This window comes from Paramacrobiotus metropolitanus, unplaced genomic scaffold (genome assembly GCF_019649055.1).
Source record: "Paramacrobiotus metropolitanus isolate TYO unplaced genomic scaffold, Prichtersi_v1.0 Parri_scaffold0000106, whole genome shotgun sequence".
In the NCBI taxonomy this organism is placed as follows: domain Eukaryota; kingdom Metazoa; phylum Tardigrada; class Eutardigrada; order Parachela; family Macrobiotidae; genus Paramacrobiotus; species Paramacrobiotus metropolitanus.
The window spans coordinates 287,797-305,303 of record NW_026570326.1 but is presented as its reverse complement, the minus strand read 5'-3'; the positions used below and the strand labels follow the sequence as shown (position 1 = coordinate 305,303).

At 44.7% G+C, this 17,507-nt stretch overlaps 4 protein-coding genes and 1 pseudogene across 6 annotated transcripts in view; 3 read left to right on the top strand and 2 right to left on the bottom strand.

Moving 5' to 3' along the window:
- LOC129597563 (uncharacterized) overlaps positions 1-12,684 on the bottom strand; it is a 57,263-nt gene extending 44,579 nt beyond the window's left edge. The window contains exons 1-5 of one of the 3 annotated variants that reach the window (XM_055495171.1): positions 12,552-12,684; positions 12,312-12,370; positions 12,168-12,243; positions 11,760-11,924; positions 11,364-11,702 (exon numbers count right to left, since the gene is read on the bottom strand). In XM_055495171.1, coding sequence (XP_055351146.1) covers positions 11,644-11,702; positions 11,760-11,924; positions 12,168-12,243; positions 12,312-12,314 — 303 coding nt within the window. In that variant the 5' untranslated portion in view covers positions 12,315-12,370; positions 12,552-12,684 and the 3' untranslated portion in view covers positions 11,364-11,643. Of the gene's footprint in view, positions 1-11,363; positions 11,703-11,759; positions 11,925-12,167; positions 12,244-12,311; positions 12,441-12,464; positions 12,525-12,551 lie in introns of those variants that run through there. The other 2 variants (XM_055495172.1, XM_055495170.1) reach the window with 2 other exon arrangements.
- LOC129597551 (cilia- and flagella-associated protein 251-like) lies at positions 84-9,462 on the top strand. Its single transcript, XM_055495158.1, has 19 exons — positions 84-1,066; positions 1,564-1,728; positions 1,788-1,894; positions 1,953-2,067; positions 2,258-2,434; positions 2,515-2,568; positions 2,892-3,106; positions 3,167-3,235; positions 3,365-3,433; positions 3,498-3,826; positions 4,678-4,817; positions 4,879-5,052; positions 5,116-5,259; positions 5,368-5,450; positions 5,522-5,660; positions 8,214-8,305; positions 8,391-8,519; positions 8,578-8,774; positions 8,990-9,462. The coding sequence occupies exons 1-19, from the start codon at positions 359-361 to the stop codon at positions 9,331-9,333; spliced, it is 3,450 nt and encodes a 1,149-aa protein (XP_055351133.1). The 5' UTR covers positions 84-358; the 3' UTR covers positions 9,334-9,462.
- LOC129597559 (axonemal dynein light intermediate polypeptide 1-like) lies at positions 9,628-11,816 on the top strand. The gene is made up of 6 exons (XM_055495165.1): positions 9,628-9,863; positions 9,927-10,078; positions 10,444-10,613; positions 10,706-10,884; positions 11,159-11,323; positions 11,390-11,816. Exons 1-6 carry the CDS (start codon positions 9,759-9,761, stop codon positions 11,522-11,524), a joined length of 906 nt encoding a protein of 301 aa, XP_055351140.1. The 5' UTR covers positions 9,628-9,758; the 3' UTR covers positions 11,525-11,816.
- Positions 12,435-15,492, top strand: LOC129597546 (casein kinase I-like; annotated as a pseudogene).
- On the bottom strand, positions 15,364-17,331 carry LOC129597556 (casein kinase I-like). The gene is made up of 7 exons (XM_055495163.1): positions 16,993-17,331; positions 16,829-16,935; positions 16,629-16,755; positions 16,431-16,529; positions 16,223-16,371; positions 16,004-16,160; positions 15,364-15,837 (listed from the first exon to the last, which is right to left on the bottom strand). Exons 1-7 carry the CDS (start codon positions 17,239-17,241, stop codon positions 15,505-15,507), a joined length of 1,221 nt encoding a protein of 406 aa, XP_055351138.1. The 5' UTR covers positions 17,242-17,331; the 3' UTR covers positions 15,364-15,504.
- Between the last annotated feature and the right edge of the window lie 176 nt (positions 17,332-17,507).

The window sequence follows — 17,507 nt, the reverse complement described above, 5'->3', positions numbered from 1 at the left end:
ACGCATCCCGATTTCCAGCTAAACAAAATTGCTTAGCAACTTCTTACAGAAGCGCAGTTTAATGCCCTTAATATCAAGGAAAATCATGCAAACAACTTATGCCAATACGGAAGCCAGTGTTCCTTCGTACTTTCTAGTTTCTGGCATTTTTGTAATTGTTCTCGTATCTGCGGATTACATCTCATCCGATTATAGTGCATTTTTGGTCATAACATTCTTTAGACATCTTAGCTGATCCAACAATATGATAGGGTGCATACAAATAACATAATCAAGTGTGTCAATGCGAAAAGGATTATCGTAGGTACAACGGATTATCGTAGGTACACCGTACGATGGATTATCGTAGGTACGACGCATGATTCCAGCGGCCCAACCCATGTCCGCAATGCGACAAACACCGTCGCGCCGCAGCGGTCGCGGCTCCAACCTGCACATCCCGCACGCCGCCAAGACCTCCCTCAAACAACCGGACCTAACCCACCACACCGCCAAACTCCAGCATCTCCGCAAAGAAGTCCACCGGCTCAGCAGCGTCATGGCGCCGCATATCGACGCGGCACGCCAGGGCCAACCGCCTCCCGATGGCGGTCATCATCCGCACCTGCTCAAAGAGTTCGTCGCCATGATCGACACTAGCCACACTGACGAGCAGGCGCTGCAGCATCTCCTGGCGCGCGGCTTCGATATCGCGCCGATTTTAGAAGCCGGCGCGGATTTTGTGGAGAAACTGCATCGTGGCTCGCTGCAGATTGCGCACCGGGTGTCGACGACGGTCCCGGGGTCGCCGCGGGTTAATGAGGAAGGAAGACCGGGGCGCGTGGTGAAAGAGGAGACGAAGACGCCGTCGCCGGAGGTGCCGCGGTATGCTGCGTTGCATGAAGATCCGGCGTTGATTGCTAAGCAGTTGTTGGAGGATTTTCCGTGTTTTGATCCGCTGCATCCCGTGACTCCGGAGACCCTCCGGGAGATGCTGGGCGAGTACGAGCGGGACCACCAGATGGATGGGAAGGCGGAGGAGATCCTAAAGGAGTTTAACGCTAGCAAATCCATGCTGCTGTTCTTGGTGCGGTACAACTTTCCCACGCTAACTCATACATGGGAAATTATAGCGATAACTGCAGATACACTCAGTTTTTAGTAATTTTATTTTACATGATTTAAATTTATTAATTATTACATATTTAATATTTATTTATTTAATTCGCTTTTATTTTAATTTATTCTAATAATAATTTATATACTCAATGTTTTCACTGGCAATTTGTAACATAGTGTAGAATTTGTTCATATTTATTCGATATTTATTTGTTTAATGTTCGCATAATTCTATTATTTTTGCTGCATATTGGTACTTATTAAATATGGCATAATCCCATTACCTTTTAACTGTTATCATAATTCCTTTTTCAACAATACTTTTTTAGATTCAATACCTTGTTGACCTTCAAGTTATCATAACTCTTTTTTTTAGCAGTAATTCGATTTTATTTACTGATAATATTAGTTTTACTATGCTCATTCTTATTTCTCGAATTTTTACCACTTTTCGTGATCTTCTAGAAACTTCAATGGACGTTCGGCATCAACCGTCACGTACCGTTCATCAACTTAACCACACCTTCTCAGCGCTCCATCTTTTATTCCAATGGACACACCGGCGTCGTGTACACGTACGAGCAGAACGGGGAAGCCGTGGATCCGACAGAAATCTTGTTAGAAGGACTGGTAAGGTTTTGCCGCTACGGAAAATCTGTGGTTAGTTGCATTAACCAATGTTCCTGCAGAATCAACATATCACCTGTATTGCCACGACAAAGAACGGGCGATGGCTGGCCGCCGGGGATACCGGGCCGGATTATGCCGCTATCGTCTGGGATCTGCAACAGAACGCGTAAGTTTCGTTTACCGCAGTAATTTATTGGGCCACCGTTAACGAAAAAAGTTTGCAGTTCGCCTATTAAGATCTTTTCGACGCCATGCGGGAAAGATGCCTACGGCATCGCGTCCATGTGTTTCGCTCCGTCGATGCGGTATTTGGCAATGCTATCAACCGGTTCGCGGCAAGTACGTATTTAGCTAAAATCGCAAAATACAAAAAACAAAATACAAAAAAATTAAATTTAAACCAGTGAAAATTTGTAAAAAAATTGAAGATTTTTTTATTTTTGCCAAAAACATGTTAATCAAAGTATTATAATTTTTAGAAACTTTTGTAACCTTTCGGTTGTTTCTTTCACGATAATTTTTCTGAAAGGTTCTGGCCATCTACGAATGGTTAGTCCCGTCGCAAAGCGCGATGGTCCCCGATGAGCCACTAGTGTTCTACGAACTGCCCAACGGGGAAACCTTGCAAACGCACCTGTCCTTTAATCCGTCCGATCAGGAAATGCTGATGACCTGCAGTAAGGATCGGCTGATACTCTATCACTGGGTAAAAAGACCGGCTGTTTTTCTTCAGTGCAGCCTCATTATAATGCGTGTAATTTCCCGTGCCTTTGCTTTTGATAGTAGCATCCAACGAAATCCAAATCCGCCGTGCGTGTCTGCATGCCCGACTTGGGAAAGGTCAGTTTTACAGAAACTCGGTTCGAGTAAGCAGCTAACTGTACACTCAATCTACAGCTAAAAAAAAGTTAAAAGTTAAGTTTTTAGTTAAGTTTAGTTTTAAGTTTAGTTTTAAGTTAAGTTTTTGGTTAAAAAGCTAATTAGAATTGAAAAAATTTCTGTAGAATATGCCTTTTTCGAATTACCGTTTGATGTGATTCAATTGGAAGAATTCTATTTTTTTAACTGGCTCGTACCGATACTGTACAGTGTAAACTGTAAACTAAAATATTTAAAAAGAATATAATATATTATAGTGAGATATGTGTTAAAAATCCTCACAGATTCCGGGTTATCATCCTATTGGCGATATCACGCGCGCGGTATTCGTGCCGCACACCACGCACATTATCATCGGCACGGTGAAAGGACTGCTCGTCCTGTTCCGCCAGCGCGTCACGCACCGAAAGATCCTCCCGTTTGAGCAATATGTCGAAGTGGTCAAAGCCTATGCTGCCGTGGAGCGGGGCGCCGTCACCTCGCTAGCGTGCTCCGAAACGTAAGCAGAACATGTGCAGCTCGAGAGAAAAGCTGATAAGGTTATGGCTTTATGTTACAGTATTGTGGCGGTTGGTGATTCCAACGGTACCATCAGATTCTACGATTCCAATCTTCTGATACTCTACACGTGAGCAGATGCAAACAAGCTTCATTTTTCAAAAGTTTTTTGTAGTAGAAAATAAATTCCCTGTTGTAAACTCGGATTTGGTTGTACTTTGTTTAATTTGTTGTATTTAGTTTTTTACATGTGTTGTAGTTGTGAGGCGATTGGTCTGGGACAGATCGACACGATTTCCTTTCCGATGATCCCTATCCACAAAGAAGTGTAAGTTTTCTCCTAACCAACAAAAATCTGTACGAATCAATCCATGACAGCATTCGCCCCGCAGATCAACGAAATTCGATAACAAACCAACGTTCATCACCGATTTTCTCATCGGCACCAGCACGAACTGTGTGGCCAATATTACTACCACCGGCAACGACCAGTTCACGTCCCGCATTATCCGCGAAGAACCGGCAAACGCGGTACTGAGCTGTGCTGTGCATCCCAATGCGGCGCGGCTGACCATTGGCTGTTCGGAAGGATACCTGACGTGCTGGGATTATAAACACAAGAAGGTGGTGGTGCGCCGACGGATCCAGCGAACGGGCTGCAGCGGCGTGATGTATCACGATATAACGGCTTTGGAACACGATCCAACCGGGGTTTATTTGGGTACGAGGCAAGCGGCAACTCTTTCCCATCGCTTTAGTAAATTTTATCACTTTCACCGCTGCATCTTACCCGTGTGCGGGCGCTCACGTGATATCGTATCTATTCACCATTGTAATCAGCGCTTACTTAGCCGGCGATAAAATCTCACCTGCCATCCTTCGCTATATTCTTTATCAGTCTGCGTAATCAACTATAGCTGCAAACCGGTTTAGAGTTTAGACGTGAAACGGCTGAAATCAAGTATCACGTGAGCGCCTGCACACGGGTAAGATGCAGCGGGGAAAGTGATAAAATTTACTAAAGCGACGGGAAAGAGTTGCCGCTTGCCTCGTACGCGTATACGTGCATCTACAATTTGCGTTCGAATTTTATTTATTTTGTTTTAATATTTTTCCTAAAATTTCAAATTTTTTATCAAATTGTTTTTTTCGCTTTTATGATAACATTTTCTCTCTTAATATTTCTGTTGTACCAGAATATTTGGTCTCGGTCTGCACTATTTATTTAGATGATTTTTTCTCATAATTTGCGCATTTTAGTTAGCTTGAATGCTTGTAAGATTTTCTTAGTAATTATTCTCGTTGATTTTTCCGATATTTTTATATTATGTTTTCTGCCTCGACGGTTTTCCTTTTATCATTCATTCGGTTTTTCTTAGCAGAAAGCTGGACGTTGTTGTAGACATTTTCTTTACTGTAATAAGTTAGCAATTTTTCGAATTTCTGCATATATTGTAGTTTCCCTTATATACCAGTATGTTTTCCTAACCTTGGGCATATTTTCGCGATTCGTTATAACGAGGACTTCTTTCGTTTCTTGTTGTTGCTGATATACAAAATTTGTTTCAACAGCGTGCGGCTTTTCTACTGGCGAAATGCGCATCGTGAAATCCCTGGATATGGTCGATGAAGAAGGTGGTTCCTTCTGTAATTCGATTGGCAAGGTCATGTTCATCAGCTTCTCCTACGACGGATTATTTCTGGCCACTGGCGTACGTTACACTCGCTTCAACGGACCAATTTAATATCATTAGCCCGCTGATTTGTTTCCAGGATGACACGGGCGTGGTATGCCTGTATCGCAACAACACCGGAGAATGGTCGCCGGCATGGCGGTACAGCGGCTGCCAGCGGGCGCATATCGGCGCGGTGCTGGCGCTGAGCTTCGTCCGGGAGCACGGCTGCGATAAGGAGCGCCTGTTCAGCTTGGGCGTGGATAGCTGCCTTGTACGGTAAAGAGACAGTCGCATCAATACCTGAAAAATCGTTGGAAAAACTGAAGTCTATTAGGTAGAGTACGACCTGGATGCGTCGCACGGCGTAGACCTCCTGATTCTGTACCGCGAACACACCGATCCCGAAGCGGAGACGTTTGCGTTTTCCTACTATCCGCCGGCGCCTAACGAGAGCTTCTTGGTCACGTCCAATAATAAGGTTCAATATTTATAAAAAAAAAATCATGATCAACACTGCAGTAAAACGTCCAATAATCACTGAAAAATTGGTATTTAAAACGCTGGATTCATATTTCACTGTTTTCAGTATAAACTGAAGCTGTGGAACATCGCTACCAAGATGTGCCGGAAGACGGTTAACGGTCCACTATTCGGTTCGCCGATTATGGGGTACCATGCAGCACCTTGGGCATCAAATGACACAAAAAAAAACTGATCGTGTTTCACTGGTTTTGTTGCAGGATGACGGTACTTCCGGCACGAAGCGACGACCAGCCACCGTACGTTCTCTGGCGGAATGCGGATTCGCTGGGATTGATGGCGCTGCCGTTGGACGGCAATCCGTATCGGTACTGTTCGCGGCGCGTGCATCCACTCGGTGTAAGTGTTCCACAATTCCACAAGCTATTACAGTTTCGTACATTATTAATAATTTAGCCATAGATGTACTTGTTCTAGTTATTAGATATTTGAGTTTTAGTTTAAATTGGCATGTGCTAGCACAAGTTGCAATAATAGATTTAGCACATTATTTTATTTCGGTTTGTCGAACCGGGGAACCTAAATCCTAATAATCCAAACCAAAATGCTAACCACAATCCTCAGTTCCTTATAATACTGTTAAAATCCGGTTTGGATACACGACGAACCGGCTTTTTGTGCTCTGGCAAAACCGTTTTTTCTTGTTCCGCATGTGACGCATTAAGTGCCATTTGCGTACCGCCGCCGGCAGGGGATAAAAGGTGGCAGTGGCACCTGCCACTGGCAACTGCCACCGGCAGTGGCAGTTGCCACTACGCGTTCTGGCAAGCGATAAAACGTGGCAACTGCCGGAATTTCGAAACGTGATGGTTCTGCCATCCAACGATAATCTTTTGTAAAGTACCTAAAAAATTCAGAATGAAGTAGGTCGCTTCTATACGATTAACCTCTTGCCACTTAAGCGTGACATCGTAAAAGCAGTTCCTACTGTACGCCTCCTAATGCCGTGAGCGCAGGAACGCTTTTAAATACCAAGTGTCCCAGAAAACACCGCGTTAATCTTCGACGTCATAATCATCTTTAAACGGCGCCTGCTATCGGGGCCTCATGGTAGAAGCAGGGAATCACAAAAACTGGCCGTTCAGTACTCACGCAGTGAACAACGGCGATCTACACGAATCGAATAATTTGGGAGGACCTAATGGATAAATGAATGATCAACTGTATCGCTTCCAGTTCCAAATAAACACGGCTTACATCAAATATGTTTAATAAACTTTACGAAAACCAGCGAACTTGTAGTGTGCTTCGTTAAGCCACATGACAATGCCTCGGATGCGGATTGCTTCAAGCACATGAAGTTGTTGGTGCAAGCAACATCTCAAAAAAGCTTTTATAATTATCGAAAAATTGTCTAAATCTAAGATTTTGTAATTTAAAATCAAATAATCAAAGGCTCAACCAGAGCCACTGTTGTGTCGAACGCTGTTGTACAGAAAATCAAGCACTTATTGTTCAATTATGAATGGGACGGGACATGACGGCGGCGTCAACCGATTTAGAAACAACGGCGGTCGCACTGACATTTCGCAGCGGACAACAAGTCGCAGGCCTTTTGGTCCCAGACATATCACCGCAAGGCCATCTCGTTTTGCGACGTTTCGTCGAAGGACATTTCGTCGGTAGGACTTTACGCCGCGAGACTTTCCGTCGCATAGCCGTTTCGACGCAAAAAAATTTCGTCGCAAGGGCATCTCGACGAAGCGACATTTCGCCCATCAGATAAACGATTTACTAAGCTGACTAAAAAGTCAGCAGAGAGAAAACTGGAAATCAAAACCAAATGAACAACCTAAGAAAACCTAAAACCTAAGGAACCTAGGAAACCAAAGAAACCTAAGGAACCTAAGAAACCAAAGAAACCTGAGAAACCAAAGAAACCTAGGAAACCCAAGAAACCTGAAAAACCTAAGAAACCTAAGAAACCTAAGAAACCTTAGAAATCTAAGAAATCAAAGAAATCAAAGAAATCAAAGAAACTAAAGAAAACCTAAGAAGGAATAAGGCAACCTAAGAAAATCTGAGAAATATTAAGAAACTTAAGAAAAATAAGAACAAACATTAAAAAAATTAGAAAACTAGTGAGAATTAAACGCGGTTAATTATTTTGCGGTAATCAGTCGCATCGTTCGAAAAGTCCCAAGACGAATTGTCCGCGACCAGACGTCTTGCGTCAAAATGTCGCAAAGGTAAAATGTCTCAAAGTATAAAGTCCCAAACCGAAGTGTCCTAGCGTCCGAATATCCGGCGACGAAATGTCTTCGCGGCGAAAAGTCGCGCGTCGAATTTGAGTGCGGCAAAATGTCACACTCCCAATCGTCCGGGTGCGCAACAGGCACCTTATGCTCAGAACCGTCAATGTTCGGTAGCACCTTGTCGTGCCTGTGGATATCGTAGCCGACGGCATATACATTTCTCTGTTTCGTTCTTTAAAGCATTTTCATCGTATTCGGAGATATGATGAATGAACAATCTGCAGGCACTGATTTTCCGAGCGCTGTTAGAAACTGCTCTTAGTAATTTTCTGGGGGTTCTTAAGTTCAAACGTGCAGGAGTATTGAAATGATTTCGTCGACCGGCAGAATTATGATGAAATCGCACCCGGACAACTGGAAGTGTGACATGTCGCCACACTCAAACTGCAGCCATCAATGGAATTGGAAAGGTAGTGGCAGCGATTAATGTATAGCCATATGTAGGCACTAGGCAGTTGCCAGTTTCCACGTTTTATCGCTTGCCAGAACGCGTAGTGGCAACTGCCACTGCCGGTGGCAGTTGCCAGTGGCAGGTGCCACTGCCACCTTTTATCCCCTGCCACCGCCGCCGCAGCAACATCCGGCGGAAACAGACCTTTATGTCCTGAATTATGTGTAGAATGTCTGTATTTTGCAGGTTACCTGTATGAAAGTGACATCCAACGGGTGCTTTGTCTTCACTGCCGGTGGACTGGAGGCTGGCGTCCATATGTGGTCCATTCATCCAGAGTACGCTTCTGTTTCCTTCAGCTGCTGCATAGTGCATACCCGCATTCTGCAGTACCTCTGCTAAAAAACCTTTGATTATTTCCAGAGTTCTCGAAGCCAGTCTGGAGGGCAAGAAGACCAGTTTAATGCCATTCTTTGATCTTCTGGAAGGCGGATTAGATGGGAAATTGTATCGGGATATGGAGGAGTGTTTTTGCTATCTCCAGCTAAAAGCGTAAGAAACATCCTTCACCATATTTTGTGCTGGGACTAACAAGTGCGTTGTTTGATAGTCAAGGTATGGAGACGCGCGAAACCCGTCGCGTAACCGACCGTTTACCGTTGGTCGAACTCTCCAATCTCTTTTGCTATCTGAGCTACTACCCATCCGAACTGGAGCAGAAGAACATCATCAACGAGATCAAATACAGCCAGTTCGCGGCAACCGGGTCGCTGGTGGACGAAGTGGACGTTGGAACTGTACTAAAAAGTAAGGTTTTTTAATATAGAACTAGAAAAGCTGATGCCTCGTTTTTAAACATAAGGCGCAAATGAGTCCTCTCAGATGAAAGCGAGTGCTGACAGTTTATGCGCATTGGGAATGTTCCATATCCACTTGTTCCTTGCTGTAGTTATTTTGAATCTGACTGGTCGTGTTCGATTTTTTACGTTGTACGATAAACTGTGTTCGGTTTTGTTACGCAGCGTTTGTAAACCATCGCCCGTTGTGGGGCGTCCAGTGCCCGGACGTAATCAAGGCCTTCGCACGTTTCGGCTTCGAAGAACTACGGACCACGGTGCGACCAGCACAGCTGTTGCAGATCCTGAAGGGCGGCGGGGAGCGGATGGCCGAGGATGACGCCATTAAGGCCCTGGGAATTCTCCTGAACCTGCGGCCGCCACTCGGGGACTGGGAGACGGTGGGCGCCGAGCGGGATTATTATCGGCCGCGGGCGCATATGCCGCGCGAGCTTACTGTACAGCAGATCATAGACGAGGTTTTTGTATTTACGAAGCAAAATTGCTTTATCGGGCCAGACAACAGATAAAATTAAAGATCCAGTATTTATTGGTGTGCTAAGCCGTAAAGATTTGCTGGCCTGTATGCTGTTGCTGCTTGCAGAGGTTTTTACAATAAGAACAACAGCGTACGTTGGGTCCTAGTTCCAGTGAATATCAATACTACTGTACGTTGTGATACAATGGCATTAACAATCTTACAAAAGCGTTATTATTTTGCTAATGTATGCTTTAGTAAATTAGTATCCAAGCAACAGGAAAAGAAGCTGTCAAGCTATATTCTGCGCTGTATGTTTATGCAACAACAACAACAAGCCATATACGCCAAAGTACTTATAATTTACTTTATGGATTCAACATGTACGAAAACCCTTGCACCAGTACTTATTTGCATTAAAAACAATCGTTGGTTCTCTATTGATTTGTGTACATCCAGTAATCTACCGTATCTCAAATGGACTCTAATAGCCTGCTTAAATCACCGGTTCCTCCGGAACACTTGGTCAAACATGACGCGCCCGAAGTGTTGATCGAGAAGCCGAATGTTGCCCGCGCTGGGGTAGGTCTAGCTTGTGCATCGGCTGCTTGCGTGTGTTAATGGTAACCTTTGATGCCACGCTAGCTGAAGCACGGGAAGACAGCACCAGCACCCGACGAACCTGTCGACGAGCTCGGTTACTTTCTGCCCGTGCTGCCTAAGTTAGAGCGGCGCGATAATTACAAGACCAACATCGCGGCGGTGGAACCGATTCTTGACTTAATATTGCCACCAAGGTAATTCTTCATTTTGAGCTTTTTTTTCACCTCGATAAGGAGGCGCTGTTCGTACAAGAAATTTTTAATAAGTCAAATTTATTCCTAAAAAGCAGCGTTTGCGAGCGTACAAAAACCAAATGCAACGAACTGCTTTAATCGAATTGCAACGAATCTTGTCTGAACTGCGTGGAGCATTTTTTTAAACGTACTTAATTTTTAAAATTTTGTTTAACTAAAAATGACTTCTTATAAATATTTCGATTGGTTTCTTAGGTTTGACAACTGCTGAAAGTGTCTTTACCATTTTTTAGCTTGCTTTATTTTTTGCCGTTTAATTCAGTATCTTTATTTTATCAGTTTGTTTAATCTTGTCTTTTTAACAGGGAATGGGTCGACAACGGATATCAGTACACGCAAAAAATCTCCCGCGTCCCGGCCAGTCGCATGGACGTCATCAATCTTCAGGAGAAATTGGATGCCCGCCTGGAACATCTGCAAGCGCGCGATAGCGGGATCTGCCCGATCCGTCGGGATTTGTATTCACAGACCTTCGGTGCGTCGATGACGCAGGTAATCGGCGCTCGTTATGGCTTTATTAAGGTCATCCGATCAGTATAAAGAAATGAACGGTGGCTTTCGTTGTAGACGAGTTGATTCGGGAGATTACTCTGGAGAGTCCTGAGCGCGGTCTCATGTTCCTGCGCATCCGCGATGAGATCCGCATGACCATGGCGGCATATGAGACGCTGTTCGAGCGGGGCGTGGCCTACGGCGTGCGCAATGCTCTGATGTTTGAGGAAGGCAAAGGCGACACTGAAGAACAGGTACGGGCATTTTGTTCAGCCTGAATAACTCGGTGAACTATTACGGCGAAAGTCCAAAGAAAAATGTTAAAATAAGAAAGGTAGTTTACGATTAGTCGAGTATTAGGTGTTTACAAATCAGCCAACCAATCGAAACTTCTTGCGCACCCAAATCCTTGATTGCATTTGAATTCCCAAATGAATATCGCAGAGCGGTATCGTAAAATGAAAGTTGGTATTAGTACTGTGATGTTTTGTTCTAAGGTATTTCCACTGATTTTTTTGTTTATTTTAGGTGAAAGATCTAGAAGAATCCGATATCGAACTGGAGCGGCAAATCAACGAGTGGAAATTGAAGTGCGAATTCCTGGAACGCAAGAACGCCGAACTGTTGGAGCTGGATGACCGGAAACACCATGAACTGCTTAAGTGTGAAAAACGCCCGGGAATTTGGCTAAAGGTGACCGCGGCTCGCCACTTGTCCGTTCGATAATATATTTTGATCAATTTGTTCTTTTATAAACAGCAAATTCTGGATGCTGTCATGAATCACAGCCGTGGCGCGGATTTCATGGCGGGAGCACCCGCTGTTGACATCAAAACGGAGCCGAACACCACACTGCTCAGCAGTGAAAAGCACGCCGAAGCAGATAAACCATAGATCCACTTAAAATGGCACAAAACTGCGTTATTTCTTGTTAATACTGTCACAAGTTACAACAACGTCTACGCACGGCATAAAACTATTATCAGTCTGCTGATAAAAAAGTCACGCTGTATCTATGGGCCGTCAAACGAGGCATCTGGCTGCTGTATTACTAGGAAGTGATAAAGCTTTCCTAAAAAATTGTGAAGAATAAGACATTGTTACGATAACTAAACGTTTTCTCATTTACCTGGTATAATGATGACCTCGTGTTTGCCGGTCCGCAGACGAATGGTTTTGACGTTGTTACCGCCCAGTTCGCTGACGGCCATTCGGCTCTCCTGCACTAGCGGGGCGTACATGGCGGCGTAGTGTACGGCATTCGACTGTTCCATCGTGCTGCGAATAACGATACCTAACAGAAAGAATTCATGCATTTGTATAAACAACCTGGCTTTGATAATAACGGTCATATTATCCACATAGACTGCAAAAGCATGTGTTTTGCAACAATTAACACCCAGCCAGTAGCTGTTCAAAACAGAGATTTGAACGATCACGTTAACGGCTCACTGATTTAATTTATTTGAGGTCGTGAACCAATCTTGGAAAATTTAATAAATGGAATTTATTTGTACGTTAATGCGTTGTGTAGTACCATCGGCAGTCATGGCCACGGCTGCTTGCACGCCCTTAATCGTCATAATCCGTTTGAACATCTCATCCACTTCACCCTGCCACGAACGCCACCCGTTAAGAAATTGCTGCCATTTTTTTATCGGAGCGTTTCTGCAGCACTTACCATTTTCCTTGTAGATTTTTTGGTTTTTCGTTAATGCTGTAGACAAATTAATGATTTTTCTGCAAAGAAATGAATAAGGATCCAATTCAGAAACGTCAACAATCAAATCGAATACTGTACTTAATGCAGTTTGCACTTTACGCTGTACCGTACATGTAGGTACAGCCAAAGGTGACCTTTAGTTGCTGCGTGAGCAGGAAATTATAATATGCATCCGTCCACACCGTACAGTATACTTACCTAACTTACGGCGCTTAATTCCGTTGCGGCAGTACAAAGTACTGCACCAACAGAAGAATGCCAAGACAAACAAAGAATTCCGCTTCTTTGACCTTCAGCAGATACCAGCAAATTCAAGGACATCTGCACCTCGTCTAATACAAACGAAATAATCCTTCATTTAGCGTAAATGCATTATATCTGCCTCAATAAAAAAATATTTTATTACCTTCGGCGCTTTAATCGGTCTGCCGAGTCTTTAGAAAATTCAGGAAACCTTCATTTTGCCTTGTTTGTAACAAAGAATTCTAAAATCATAATGAGAGAACAACAATGAGCCAATACTAGGATTTTAAGCGGAATAACCACCTTGGTCAAACCAGAAACGGCGATGCACCGCGCCGGTGCGACCCTCTCCGCCACAACCACTCCCACAGCGCCCCCTCGGTTCCAACCATAGCCACGCCCAGCGTGGCCGCCAACGAATCGCAGACCCCGCCCAAATGGTTCCTGGAACGGCCCAATCATCCCAAACACCTGGATCTCACCCAGTCGACCATCAGTAAGGAGATCCGCGACTGGGATAAGACGTCGCTAGCGGGCGCCACTATCGCCGGCAACTACATCTGCGGCGCGGTGATCGGACGCGGCAGTTTCGGCACCATCCGTATCGGGCAGGCTCAAGGCGAGAAGGTGCAGCATGTGGCCATCAAACTGGAGAAATTGGATAAATTTGGGAATAGTCCGTGTCTGGATAAGGAGTTTAAGTTCTTGAGGAGACTGCAGCGGGCGTCCAGCGGAATCCCGGTGATCCTGGCGCTGACGACGTTCGGACCCTTCCGAGCATTGGTAATGCAACTGTTAGGTGAGCCCAGTCGAACGGCGCCCACAATAACAAATACAGCGATTCTTCCATTTTTCTTGCTTCTTGAGGATAATTCCAACGAAATATTAGATGGAAGCGATTTAGACGGATAATTTTTAAACTGACTTTTTTGTAGTACTTAATAGTTAATAATATCAAAAGTACAACATTTTGTCTAGTATCCGCCTCCCGGTAGAGCTTCAGATAGTGACGCTTTGATTTCAGTTTTAAGTTAAAGAAAATTTTGTAGACAGAAAAACATACTTTTAAAACGTAATAAACTTAAACTTAATTCTTAAATTTATTAAATCATTTTGTTTTATGAAAATACCTGTAGTGCTGAGATTTCTTCATGTACCTAACTGCCGTCCGGCGTAGCAACAACTAGCGACCTTTAAACAAAAGATTTTCCGAATAAACTCTAAACTACGTAAAAATACGCGAGGCTCGATATATCTTTCGACTGAAGAAAAAATGCCGTTAGTTATGAAAATTGTCCCTTATAGGCCCGAATCTTCAGGAGCTCTTCGAGCGCTGCGGCAAAATGTTCACCATCCACTGCGTGTCTCTTATCGCCCTGCAGCTCCTGGACCGCTTCGAGTACCTTCACAAAGAGCGCATCCTGTACCGCGACGTCAAAGGCGAGAACTTCCTCATCGGGTTCCCGGGTTCCCGCGGCCAGAACACCATCCACGTCGTGGACTTCGGGCTGGCCCGCGACTGGTCCAAGAACCCCTACGAACGCCGCACCCCTGCCGGGACCCCACGCTACATGTCCCTGCGCACCCACATGGGCAAGCAGCCCTCGTACCGCGATGATTTCGAGTCCCTAAGCTTCCTCTTCATCTACTTCGCCAAGGGAAAACTCCCTGGCAGGGCATCCAGGACGGGAGTACCGTCAAACGGATCAAACGCATCGGGACGAAGAAAGGCAGTGTGGCTCCCGAGGTTCTCTGCGAGGGACTGCCGCCCGGGTTCTGCAAGTTCCTCAAAGCAGCACGGGCCCTCCCGTTCGAGTCCCCGGGGGATTGTAACGCCTATCGCGCCATCTTCCGGAGTATTTTGAAGGAGCGGAGCGGGGCGGGTTGGGACCGATTAAGACATTCGATTGGCTGGAACAGAATGTCAACCTGGAGTTCGGGTTTGTTAAGTGTAAAGAAAAGAAGGTGGATGTGCAGCAGGGGGATGGACAGCAAGTGGGGGTGGTGCCGAGGCGGATGTTGGGTGGGGCGGATGCCGGGGATGATCAGCGGAAGGATTCGGTGCCGGTTGCCGCCGGTCATATTAGCGCGGCCAGGAAACAATTTTTCCACGACGACGGTGGTGACCAAGGACCAGCCGTGTAAAGCGCCGGTTGAACCAACTAAAAGTAAGTAAATCAGCTAAAGTTGTTATCAAATTTACAATAAAAACATTGAACATTGAAAAATTGAAAAACATTGACATAACATTGAATAATTAAAAAAACTTTTTGTAAAACAACAACAATTCGGCGAACTTATTAAACGAAAAAAATCCGCAGTAAAGCAGATATGCGAAACTAAAATGAGGTGAAGCAGAACTACTTCAGAATTTTATTTTATTAAGAACAATGTGTTATTGGTGCTGCAGAGATTTCGCCGTGGGGCTGCTTGGCGTTCTTCCGAAATTTGCTGATATCCGACCGAGAGCCACCGCAAACTGAGTAATTCTGCCGATGCGGGCGAGCACGGTCTGCCTACGAGAAGCCGGCGCCACGCGAAACTGGTCGGTATCCAATAGGTCACCTGTTACACCGGGATACAAAACTGAATGAGGACACCTGTCGGCTCTTTTTGAATACGAGCCAGCAGGGTTTACGACCTCGATACCGGGATTTCCGCGTTGTGGACAGTATTTTCACTGTGATACGCTTTTTACTGTGCCGGCAAAATACGGCCGCTTCCCGCTGTCGTGTGTGTAAAGCGGATCCAAGGCTTTTTTTATTTCTGAATTTTCTTACAAGTTAGTTTGACAGAGATTATCTATTTTTAGGGAGATTCGCCGGTTCTGTTATTTTTACTAATTATCGTTGCAGGATGTTGAGAAGTTTTTTTACAAATAAAAAAAAACTGTTTATGAGCGAACAGTTTAATGCTTCGCTGGCGCTTGGTGGTGCTCGACATCATGCAGGAGATCATCCATGCTGTCGTGCTGGTGCAGCCGGCGATGTGTCTGTAGCGCCAGGAAAGCCCCGACGTCCGGTGCGATCAAGCGTGACAGAACTTTGCGTTTCTCGCGAACACGTTCTTGAAGTTCGTCGGGTGTAGTGTGGTTTAGCCAGTCGTAATTATAGTCAAAACTGGCGCCGGAATTCTTGATCATGGAGAGAAAAAGGTGGATCAGTAGTTCATAGTCTGGTCGCTCTTCGTAAGGTAACGCGCGAACGTGATCGAGCGCCGCTTGCATCTCGCCGGGGATAATCTGTAAAAGACAAGATTTTATAAAAAACTAAAACGAAGACATGAGCGATTTTAATATTTTAAACTCAATTTTTAGTTTAATATTTTTTTAATAAATAAGTAAACAAAAATAGAAATTAAACTAAAACATGGCAAAACTTTTTTTAATGCAGGCAGCTACCACCCACCGCGGTAAACACTGAACTTTCTTTAATTCTCAGCACTCCATCAAAGCGGCTCTGCTGAGCATTCGGTTCTTTGCTAGCTGGGGTTTTGCGCCAGGGAAGATCCCCCAGGAGAAAGTAGATTAACATGTACATGCTCGATTCGGCGTCATCGCGATAACTATTTTTCGGCAAAAAAAAATCCTCAAAACGTTGCCGTGAAGCAGAGATCAACCTACCAACCTGCGTTCTAGACCTTTATGGCTTGAAATAGTGTCATATAAAGCGTGACCTTTCAGCTGCGTTCCCACCACGCTGGGAATGCAGTCGGCTCCGTTGACGTCCACTTTTCCACGGTGTTTGATGAGTGTCGCATAATCAATCAGAAAAATCTAGAAATATTATATACTACCTTTGTAAATCAAAAATGTAATGGATATGAAATGGGTACCTGACGACTCGCGGATCCGCTGCCGATGCAGAAATTTTGCGGGTTGATTTCACGGTGTACGTAGCCAGTGCGATGGATCCAATCGAGGATTTCAAATATCTGAAAAAATGTCAAGCCCAGTTATTAGATAATTCGTGTTAATTTGAAATTTTTTGATAATTTTGTATCTTTGATTGTGCTATCGCAATCAGAACGTACTTGTACGGCGAGCATGCACACGGTCTTAAGAGTAAATCGTCCATGACAGTAGTGGAACAAATCCAGCAAACTGGGTCCCAGTAATTCCATCACCAAGAAATTCCTCTGCGCTCCTTTGCCAAACCAGCTACAAAATCGAACGGTCCTTCAGTCAAATCATTCACTAGACCTTCGCGCTAATCATTAAGCAGCTGCCTAGCTAGAGTCTCGGTATTCCCGGTCCATCCTTCAGATTTAGCATGCCCTGGGCTTCCCGAGCCAGTGCATCATTTCCATGGGAGAAACTGCACATCTTCACCGCCGCATCCTATTGAATTATACAGCGGTTGAGAGAACCCCGATAAATTAGCGGGTTCTCGCATACCTTCTCGTAATCGAGGCTGTAGGCCAGGTAGATCGCGCTGCAGGATCCCACAGCGATCTTGCGCACACACCGCCATGTATCGGCTATCAGCAGTTCGCCGCGGGAGACCTGGTAGAGGCCTTCCCAGTCCTCTGAACGATTAATCTGCTGCGCGGGGAGAAATACGCCCAGTTCGTTTTGTTTGGCTTGTTGATGAGAGCGGCGCTCGATTTCTTTGCGTAGCACGGAGGTATTTGAGGGATCCGTCATGGTTTTAGCACTTATATGGGCAACACTTTAATTATTCAGCATAGTACTTTGTTAAGCACAGTAATCAGCATGATATTTGGTTTGGCTTAAAGTAAAACGTGTACTTTTTTACATAATGCGGTTGCTAGCTTGCATGATTTCTGTGCAGTCATGCTTTGGACAGCAAGTGTGCGTTTAAGTGCTACAAAAGAGTGTTTCTTCGATCGTATCCCGGCACTGATGACGAATGATCTTGTGGTACTTCTGTATTACTTTTAATATTTCTT

Bases quoted from the DNA above. Each gene is read 5' to 3' on its own strand.
- LOC129597551 (XM_055495158.1), top strand. From the start codon at position 359: ATGATTCCAGCGGCCCAACCCATGTCCGCAATGCGACAAACACCGTCG. The intron at 1,067-1,563 runs GTGCGGTACAAC...GTGATCTTCTAG, and splicing joins AATCCATGCTGCTGTTCTTG to AAACTTCAATGGACGTTCGG. The intron at 1,895-1,952 runs GTAAGTTTCGTT...AAAAGTTTGCAG, and splicing joins TGGGATCTGCAACAGAACGC to TTCGCCTATTAAGATCTTTT.
- LOC129597559 (XM_055495165.1), top strand. From the start codon at position 9,759: ATGGACTCTAATAGCCTGCTTAAATCACCGGTTCCTCCGGAACACTTG. The intron at 10,079-10,443 runs GTAATTCTTCAT...TCTTTTTAACAG, and splicing joins GACTTAATATTGCCACCAAG to GGAATGGGTCGACAACGGAT. The intron at 10,614-10,705 runs GTGCGTCGATGA...CTTTCGTTGTAG, and splicing joins TTTGTATTCACAGACCTTCG to ACGAGTTGATTCGGGAGATT.
- LOC129597556 (XM_055495163.1), bottom strand. From the start codon at position 17,241: ATGACGGATCCCTCAAATACCTCCGTGCTACGCAAAGAAATCGAGCGC. The intron at 16,936-16,992 runs GTATGCGAGAAC...ATAATTCAATAG, and splicing joins ACAGCCTCGATTACGAGAAG to GATGCGGCGGTGAAGATGTG. The intron at 16,372-16,430 runs GTACCCATTTCA...TAATATTTCTAG, and splicing joins GCGGATCCGCGAGTCGTCAG to ATTTTTCTGATTGATTATGC.